Below are 9561 nucleotides of genomic sequence, written 5' to 3'. Positions count from 1 at the left end.
CCGTTTGCAGACATCAAACCATTCAATCCCGTGAGCTGGACTCTATTTATCCGTACCGGGCATCTTCACATATGAAGGCGTCGGCCTCATCATACTTATCCAGGAATCCATGAAAAAGCCTCAAAAGTTCCCTGGCGTCCTGGCGTTCGTGATGTTTATGATAACCGCCGTATTTCTCTCGATGGGAGTGCTTGGCTACGCCGCTTTCGGCTCCAAGACTGAAACCGTCGTCTTACTTAACCTGCCGCAGGATAGTAAGGTGGTTAACGGGATTCAATTCCTGTATTCTTTGGCGATTCTTCTCAGCACACCGCTCCAACTTTTCCCCGCGATCCGAATCTTGGAAAACGAGCTGTTCACCCGCAGCGGGAAATACAACCCAGGCATCAAATGGAAGAAGAACGGGTTTCGATCCCTCCTAGTCGTGTTTTGCGCTCTCGTTGCATGGGGTGGTGCAGCAGATTTGGATAAATTTGTTGCGCTCGTCGGGAGCTTCGCCTGCGTACCATTAGTTTACGTGTATCCTGTAAGCCCTCCTCTCCTCGCTCTGACTTCCACTCCTGAGCGCTCCTCAAGTTTCTTTTCCTCTTTTCCAATTCCCAACAAGCGTTCTTTTAAGAATCGCTAACGAACATATCAAAAATACAGCCAATGCTACATCTCAAAGCTGTTTCGACAACCGCGCGCCAGAGATATGCAGACATCGGCCTCGCACTATTTGGCATGATCGGATGTGTCTACACCACCGTCCTCACCGTTTCAAATTGGGCCGCGGGCGAATCTTCTGGAAGCCCACGTCATTGTTCCGTATAAATAAACATAGAGACATAGAGGAGAAGAGGAGGGGGATCAAATGGGAGCCTTAACGACGAACAAATTTTTTTCTAGACAGCCATCCCGAGTTACCAATACCCACACGTCATGGTCCTTGTCATAGCACTTTTTTTTCATCGTTTTTTTTATTTATTTCCTTATTTATCCATCAGAATATGCACACGCAAACGAACATGAGCTTTTCGACATACCCAAACCCTTGCCATTTGCTGAATGAGATATCTAATTCAGCATCCTCATCAAATGCTTCCTGTCATTCATACACCGGCCCCTCCATTATGGCGGTGCTGTACATGCATGTTTCCCCTTGTTCTCCAGCGGGGCGAAGAGTCTCGAGAATTTCCCGAAGAAAGCAGGCGCGGTTTCATAGATATCGTATCTCTATTTCGTTTTATTTATCTGCATATGTATGCAAATCACGCACACTGATTTTACGGCTTTGTCAAGGAGTATTGTGTTAAGAATCTTGTACCCAAGCTCTGAATTTTGTTTCTTTCTTTCTTTCTTTTTTTTTTTTTTTTTCTCTCTCTCTGAGTGTTTGTTTGTTAGAATTATTAAGCGAAGCGATTTTTTTTTTTTTTTTTTTTTTTTTTTTTTTTTTTTTTTTTTTTTTTGGGTCACGTATATAGAATCCTCTTTTTGACATACAAATGATATTGTGACGCAGGATGAAAGAATTTTATACATCTATATACTTCTCTGCCTTATTCAGGTCATTTACCAAAATTCCCAGTAAAATAATTTATATGTGGAGAAGTGTAGTTGAAAGCCAGAGAAAGAAAAAAAAAAAAATGTTTCTAAATAACATTCTCTACATAACGTTCATACTCAGATTTTAGATCAGAGAGCACAGAAACGTTAAATGAGACCCAACAAAACAAAGGTAGTTGGTATCTAGAAAAACAGGCAACAATAAATAAAGATCTGTCCCCAATATGACACTTACATACAGAGCATATAGACAAAATCACACACACACACACACACACACACACACGGTGGGCCCAATGTGTGCACGGGAATGGATAGATGCAGAGAATAATACATGATTCACATCAAAAATCCCCAAAGTCCAAATTAGGAAGAAAAAAAGTATTTTAAGGAAAAGAAACCAGTTCAGGAGATAAATATAATGAATGTATTTTAGATGTTGAGAGCAAGGAAATCTCGTTACGATTTCTTCCCCGAAGCAACAGCAGCACCAGAGGCAGAGTCAGCTGCAGATTCTGTGCCCGATTTTGGTGTGTCGACTATCCTCCCCGCGGCAATCGCTGCATCGCGTCCGCCCCAGCTAGAATTAAATTAAGGAGAAGTAAAAGACGAGTCAGCATATTGGATCCATAAGGTTGAAATACCGATTTGATATGAATAGGAAGCCAGCGTGTGTAAAAATGAAAAAAAACAAAACAAAACAAAACAAAACAAAACAAAACAAAAACAAAAACAAAGAATAGACACCTTCTCCTCCTCGGTACTCCCAGACTGGAAAAAGGCGTAGTAAGGGGTACAAGTAGTAGAAATGGGAGACAGGATTAGTACATACTTCCACCAATTCAGATACCGATATCCCTGCGTCAGCTGCGCGCCGAAGTTCACGAAATGGCATGCGAATAGCAGATAGTTCTTAGGGGTTACTGCGAGGGCGTAACGCATGAATGTGCCAGAGTATATCACTAGGGCGCCTGTCATTTGGGCCGGAGATACTGTAATTGGATTCATTACCATGATTAGTTGCTGAACGTTGTTCAAATCGGAGAATCAGGATCGGGATGGCTGGGTGAGGTGCAAATGATCCGTTCGGTGGAGAGACGATGTGGAAGGGGACGGGTAAGGGAGCGGGCAAAGGACGGGCCCGGCTCCCTTTTTCTGTGTTTTCGAGTGAGAAGGAAAAGGATGGGGATGTGATAGGTACATTTCAGGATCTTTCTGTGTGTCCATCACAGCAGCGACAGGAATACCGAAGTTTGAGACCGGGCCCCAGAAATCTGTTTGTGGTTTCCGCATCCAATTGATGTTGGTTAGCAGAATATTCCAGTGAAGATAGCTCAGACGGGCTGTTGCCTTTGAATGTCCATTATCTCCGGGTACAAAGGGACATAGAGATATCTATGTAGATACGACAGAGATTCAAGTGATGACATCTGTATTAACTGCATGCTTGCTCCCGGGAACCTGATTGATATTTTCAACTTACGTGTTGAGCATATATAATCCAGCACCTTGTTCGAGCGTATCTTCGCATTGACAGCTTTGATTGCGGCAGCCATCTTTGTCGGACAGCTAGGATGTGGATTCAGGGCGGAAGAGGATTAGAAAGAGGAGGGTCCGGAGAGAGTTCAAAACCAAAGGTATTTCAATAACAAGCTATCCGTTATGTATACAAGCCTCTGAGCTGGTTTTTATATCCTAATATCATGAATGACTCCGTCTGGATCCAATCAATCGAGCCTCAATCTTTCCTGTTTTGGCTCCGAAATCCGGAGAGCAGAATACGCTAGCCGTGTTTGGATAATATAGTCACGTGACTATTGTTCAGCGAGGATTTTTTGACATCAAGAACATAGTGGAAAGGAGAGGTAGTGAAGAGGAGAGAACGATAGTAAAAACCGTGTGCAAAATCATATTCCTTTTTTAATTTGTTTTCCTGATTTGCTGGCTAGTATAATGAATCTTTTCGGGTGTATGGGTGACAAAAATGTAAGAAACCTGCTGGAAAACTGCTCTTGCTTTGGGAAAAGCCCAGACAGATTCATCCTGTCAACTTTCCTCCCCCAGCGCCCCAACGCCATGGTACAACAAGTTAGATTTTTATATTATTTTCTGTTTTGAGCAACAACAAAAGGTGTTTTGTCACATGTAGCCTTTTACGCACTGGTGATAATTTATCGGTATAAATTGTGGATAATTGGATATCCAGTAACAAAAAAAAATGAGCTCTTGCCTCCACACCTTCTCATCCGGAGTCATTGGTATGTGTGTGTGTGGCTCCATCAGCATGTAACGTATAACTCAATTGGCCCATTTAATCTCATCGTCCACCAAATCCAGGGGGCGGGAAGCCTCTGCCCTGGCCAGGAGGGGGTTGGAAACCAGGTGGCTGTGGGAACCCGGCTGCTCACAGGTATTCAGTCAGTAAGTGAATAACAACATAGCCAAGAAATAGGGATAGAAACAAGAGGAACAAAATACAGGCAAAGAAAGCACTTACGAGGTCCACCGGGTCCACCGGTTGCACCGGGTGCGAATCCAGGAGGTGGTGGTGCAAAGCCAGCTGCGGGAAATTGGCACAAATTAGCTTTTGAAATCCTAAGAGCTAAAATCATAATGGAACCAAAAGTGAAAATGACCCACCAGGTCCTCCAGGTGGTCCTCCTCGTCCCGGGAATCCCGGGGGCAGGGCCCCAGGGAATCCTGGAGGGGGGAACGCTCCAAATCCTCCGGGAGGGGGCGGTCCACCAACACCAGCTGCTGGGCCCCCAAGGCTAACAGGCAAACCCCTTCCAGCAGGCCTGCTGATACCAGGCCCTGCGGCCAAGGTGGCTGCAGAAGCTCCTGATGCGCCAGGCACAGTTGAACCTAACCGCGCTGCGGGGTCTGCAGGCGGCGGTCCATCAACGGAACACGAGACGACTTGTGTCCCGCGCAAGATTGTGAGGCCAAGCGTTCGTTTCTCTTCGGCTTCGACGAGGGTTGGTGTGCTGGATCCGGGGGCTTGAGTTGATTTGGTTGATTTTCTCTTGACACGCCGGAATTCCTCCGTATCCGCTAGAACGAGATTCATATGCTGCGCGACGTATATTGGACGTTAGCGGCCGGCAATTTGCCATTCGCCTCTTACGTGGATGAAGAAAGAAAGACATTTACCTTATCAAAGGCGAGCATTTGACCTGTCATTTGTCGTCCATCGGTCAAGGTCACCCTCATCCGGTAGTTGATCTGGTTGGCAGGCACTGTTAGCGGAATCTCAGCTCCAGGAAACAGACACAGACGCGGCTGGATAGACGTACGAGGTTTTGCTAGGACAATGTTAGCAGGTGTTTCTCTATCAATCAACGAAGCTTGGTCCATTTGCGATCTTCTTAAGGATTGGCATACCATTTTGCCCTGTTTATTTACAGCCATTTTGTCGCAGGTCGCGCGCACGAGTGCGACTTCTCCAGGCCAGCTCAGGACGGGACAGAATAAAGTAAAATCAAGATATAGAACCCTCCAATCCACAGCTAGCTCTGTAAACCTCTGCAATAGGAACCCGATGGACTCAGAATAACAAGTCGGCGATGGAGCTTGACGTTGGCGCATTGTCTCGTCTCGTGCAATTAAATCCCACGCCCGCCTTGGCTGCCAGTCGGACTCGCTAGTCAATGCCAAGACGCCAAGCCACTAAGGGTTTTGCGCTCTCATCCCACACAAGTCACATCGAGACATTCTCATTACACCCTCAGGATATTCCTCGTAGCCTTTCATCTACTAACAGCCGACCGCCCAACCGTACACGAATCGCCATGGTGAGCATCACTGAAATACCCCATCATATGCAATTCTATGGCAGATTTCACCGACAGCTTTCCGATATTTCTTAGCTAATTGGATGCGAATACAGGCCGAGGGAAAATCCAGCAACCCCATGCGGGAGCTCCGCATTCAAAAACTCGTCCTCAACATCTCCGTTGGCGAATCCGGTGACAGACTCACTCGTGCTGCGAAGGTGTTGGAACAGCTGAGTGGTCAAACTCCTGTCTACAGTAAGCGAAAAGAAAAGAAAATGAAACAAAAACCATCGAGATCCTAGTGATAGCCATGCGATGCGGCAGAGAGAGGTGTAGGGACAGCAATCTGATGGGATGAACTATATAGGCAAGGCCAGATACACTGTCCGTACCTTCGGTATTCGTCGTAACGAGAAGATTTCCGTACACGTCACTGTCCGTGGACCCAAGGCCGAGGAGATCCTGGAGCGCGGCCTCAAGGTCAAGGAATACGAATTGAAAAAGCAGAACTTCTCCGAAACTGGCAACTTCGGCTTCGGTATCAGCGAACATATCGATCTGGGCATCAAGTATGACCCCGGTATTGGCATCTACGGAATGGACTTTTACTGCTGCATGTGCGTTTTCCCTCGTTTTCTATTTTCATTTTCTTTTCCCCGAACTCTACCAAATTGAGGCGAGGTGGAATTTGATTTGCCATAGCGTCATCAGCCCTTTGATCGGATATGATAGGAGAAATTTTGAAAATTGAGGAAGGGTATTATATTAACCACAGTGTACTACGACTATTTTAATAGGTCCCGACCTGGTGAACGCGTCGCTAAGCGCAGACGATGCAAGTCCAAGATCGGCGCCAGCCACAGAATCAACCAGGCCGAAACGATCAAATGGTTCAAGACTCCCTTCCAGGGAATTGTTCCAAAGATGGCTGGTGGGTGTTATCATTCCTCCTCCCGGTTTGCGTCACTGTTTACATGTGGAAAACAGTCAAAAGGGAGCTGGGGGGTAAATATTTCATCTTTCTCTTTTTCTTTTTATCAATCTACCGTCAGGCTCGGGCATATTCATGTCTTATTTTATTTTTTTTTTCTTCTCCCTATTTTGTTTTGTTTTTAATGATGTAACTGAAAAAGAAAAGATGACGCCGAAAGAGGAAGCGATTGGGAAATCTGCGACCCAACAACGTCCGGACACCGGTGCTTAACACGGGCCATTCTATCTGGTGGGTGACCCATTGGCGAAAGTGGACGCGGGTTGCAGATTTTCATGTTCTCTCTCCGCCTTTCGGTTCTCTCCCCCTTCCCTCTTTTCTACTATACAATTCAATGACAGAGATATTTTATCCCTGACCCAATAGAGGCAGGGAGAAGAAAATGGTCGCTCCTTTTTTTCTTTCCCTGTTTTCCAAAGATTTCACAATGGAGGCTTCACAAAGGGTGTCGTTCCGCTTAACCATTGCTTTGAAACAAAAAGAAGAAGAAGAAAAAAACAAAGGGGCGATTCTTTTCCTCTCCTTTTATTTTCTGAGGCGCGTCGAGTCGACCCTCAGGCGGCCTGAAATTTGAAACATTGGTCCTTTGGGTTTCTATCCTGATGTTTCCCCCCTTGGCTGCTGCCATAAAATATATACCTAGGTATATATGGGGCGAGAGGATAAGAGTCCGTATTCCATGTTTCTCTTTCCTCCTCACCACCACTTCCAACACCGCGGACTCGCTTCTCGCTTCTCCGCTTCTCACGCCTTACGTGGTTGGGGATATTTATCTTGGCTACAAAGACAACTTTTTGCTGGATCGATGTACTCTACTCCAGAGGACAGAGAGCCGGGAACGAGACGAAGCAATGTGTGCGCTGAGGGAAAGTTGGGACACGCAGACACCCGGTCACTTGGTACTTCGTAAGGTAGCTATCAGGGCCGCTATGTGAGTGAGTAAGTGGGTGGGTGTGCTTATGTGTTCCCATCGGACTGAAGCGACGCAGCCCACGGCCTTCATACATTGGAAGGTAGAATTGCTCGTTTCTGACTTAAAGAGGAGACGGTTTGCGTATACATATACCCCCTCCCCAATAAAGTGCCCAGGTAGGTTATTTCTGCAATAGGCTTCGGAGACAATGCAGCTGGCGAAAAAAGGGATGCTCTGAAGTAAAATTGAACAGGGCTGTGCAGGTAAGTTGGTGCAGAGTGGTAATGATACTACTATGTAAGAAATCTTCATAGTGGGAGGATTAATTGAGGTAAAAGGAGACATTAACTTGATGCTCAGTTTTCCTTTCATAAGAGAAAAGGAAAGGAAAAGAAAGGAAAGGAAACCCATTTGACCACAGCTCATCTACATACGAACGGAGATAAAAAAATTTGATCCCTTAAATTGAGGATAATATACAGACATTGCCAGTCCCGACCATATCCCAAGGAGAAAACACGGGAGAAAAAAATCGCACATTTCCCGGCCACATCAAAATATATCTGAGAGTTCTTGGATCAATCTGGCTTCATTCAGCTGCTCTGTTTGACGGCTCGGTTTCCCACTACTACCAAACTTCATTCCTATCCATGTCCCTCCCTTCTCTCATTCTTCACCCCGAACAATCTTGAATGTTATATTTTTGAAGGTTGCTTGCTTTGATGAATCTTATTTCACCGCGTCCACAGAACGACAACACAACACACAACACGCTGGTTTTGCCTATTTCTGGCGCTGTTTGCATTTTCCAAGGAATTACTCTGGAAAATTGGAGGGGGGAACAAAAAATAAATAAAATAAAATAAAATAAATCAAGGAACAAAATAGCGGAAATAGACCAAGATAACAAGCAGGAAGAAAAGTTGCCCATGATTCACCCACTCGAACTTTCCCCCACAAGGGAACAATTTTGTTCTTTTTGTTTATTTATCTCTTGACCCTCACCTGCATCATTATCCTCCACTTCCTTCCCCAGTGATGCTGTTATTAATTTCCTGTTTCGTTTTCGTTCTGTTGCACAGCCATTTCATGAATCTACGACGCACACCAAAGGCAAATCCAAACATATCACTTTTTATTTGGCTCGATACCTCTCACATAACTACAAGAATCAAATATCAGCAAAACTGCAGGCCCCCTTATGCTATGGACCTCCATCCCATTCAAGACAAAGGAACATGGACAATGGAGGGGAAAGAACACATATAGAGAATGGGAAAGAAGGAGGAAGAGATGACAAAACTTACTTATCCCACCAACTCGAGAAGAACCGCCTCTTCTCCGGCCCCGCGCCAACATTCTGCTCATGCCACTGCGCCCTGCGTAACGCAAAGCTAGTGTCTGCCGTATTCCGCTTCTGCGACGCGAGGTTGGAGAAGAGATTTGTCCCGCTGACAGAGTTGCGTCTGCGGAATGCATTGGGGCGTAGTGAACCTTCGTCTTCGGTTTTGGAGCCCGAGCCCGAGACCGAAATGTGAGGCGGTTGCTGAGCCATATATGGCGGTCGCAGGGGTGGAGATGTTTGATGTGTGAGTGGGCTGCTGCCAAAGGACGGAAAGGGGAAGGGAGGTCTGAGTCCGGAGGGCTGCACGGGAGAGGCTTCAGGACTCGGAGGTGGAGAAATGGTTTCCCCCGTGCTCTCATGAGAGCTGGAGAGAGTGGATGTTGTGGAGGCCTGGGTGTTTTGGAGGGTTGATGAATGTTAGTTGCGTGGTGATTTTCGTTTTGGAACGGTTGTCTTTTCCCTATCCTTGATCGGATGGCAAATATCTGATGGCTGGAGAAGGAACTGTGCAAAACGTACCCGTCTCAGAGTTTCACTGGGGGATGTGGATATGCTTGGTCTTGTGGGAATGTAGTAATAAGGAGGTCCACCACGAACCCAGACGGGAGGATGATCAGGACGGTCACTTGGACGATCGCTGGGGCGGCTGCTCATCTCGCTGGCAGTGTCTCTTGTTGGTCAATTTTCTAGGGAGGCCGTTCCGTTAACACTGCTTAATGTGATAGATATAACTATTCCACAATAGGCGTGTTGGATTTGGCGATGGAGCGTCTGGAGCTCTGATAGCTCGATGGACAGGGAAACGGAGAGATTGACTTTACCTCTTCACATCCGATGGGAGAAAACGGCGTAGGTCAATGATATCTTCGAAGCACAATGGTAGGATTCCTGGCAACAAGGGCATGGATGGAATGTTGTGTGCCAGTTGCGGGGATAGCGGCTTATATTTGCCGGGGAGGCGAAGGCGAGAGGGGAAGCTACCTGGAGATTC

General features: G+C 46.2%; 5 protein-coding genes across 5 annotated transcripts in view; 2 read left to right on the top strand and 3 right to left on the bottom strand.

Moving 5' to 3' along the window:
* The window catches only part of HCAG_04234 (conserved hypothetical protein), a gene marked incomplete at both ends in the record, with an annotated part of 2484 nt that extends 1671 nt beyond the window's left edge, over positions 1-813 (top strand). Inside the window, 2 exons of the mRNA XM_001540344.1 lie at positions 104-526; positions 649-813. Of these exons, the coding sequence (XP_001540394.1) occupies positions 104-526; positions 649-813 (588 nt within the window). The remainder of the gene's footprint in view (positions 1-103; positions 527-648) is intronic.
* Positions 814-2004: 1191 nt separating this feature from the next.
* HCAG_04233 (predicted protein) lies at positions 2005-3101 on the bottom strand (the record flags this gene model as incomplete). Its single annotated transcript, XM_001540343.1, has 4 exons — positions 2005-2125; positions 2378-2537; positions 2793-2819; positions 3029-3101. 4 exons carry the CDS (start codon positions 3099-3101, stop codon positions 2005-2007), a joined length of 381 nt encoding a protein of 126 aa, XP_001540393.1.
* A 761-nt stretch (positions 3102-3862) lies between these two features.
* HCAG_04232 (predicted protein) lies at positions 3863-4956 on the bottom strand (the record flags this gene model as incomplete). Its single annotated transcript, XM_001540342.1, has 5 exons — positions 3863-3945; positions 4043-4105; positions 4186-4618; positions 4699-4827; positions 4930-4956. 5 exons carry the CDS (start codon positions 4954-4956, stop codon positions 3863-3865), a joined length of 735 nt encoding a protein of 244 aa, XP_001540392.1.
* Positions 4957-5336: 380 nt separating this feature from the next.
* On the top strand, positions 5337-6525 carry HCAG_04231 (60S ribosomal protein L11; the record flags this gene model as incomplete). Its single annotated transcript, XM_001540341.1, has 6 exons — positions 5337-5339; positions 5435-5576; positions 5689-5938; positions 6119-6236; positions 6309-6368; positions 6460-6525. The coding sequence occupies 6 exons, from the start codon at positions 5337-5339 to the stop codon at positions 6523-6525; spliced, it is 639 nt and encodes a 212-aa protein (XP_001540391.1).
* A 1828-nt stretch (positions 6526-8353) lies between these two features.
* On the bottom strand, positions 8354-9224 carry HCAG_04230 (predicted protein; the record flags this gene model as incomplete). Its single annotated transcript, XM_001540340.1, has 3 exons — positions 8354-8387; positions 8533-8960; positions 9090-9224. 3 exons carry the CDS (start codon positions 9222-9224, stop codon positions 8354-8356), a joined length of 597 nt encoding a protein of 198 aa, XP_001540390.1.
* Between the last annotated feature and the right edge of the window lie 337 nt (positions 9225-9561).

The sequence above is a fragment of the Histoplasma capsulatum genome, genomic scaffold, assembly GCF_000149585.1.
Source record: "Histoplasma capsulatum NAm1 scaffold_4 genomic scaffold, whole genome shotgun sequence".
Taxonomy (NCBI): Eukaryota; Fungi; Ascomycota; class Eurotiomycetes; order Onygenales; family Ajellomycetaceae; genus Histoplasma; species Histoplasma mississippiense.
Note: the sequence above shows the minus strand (reverse complement) of the source record. Positions and strands in the feature narration are given on the sequence as shown.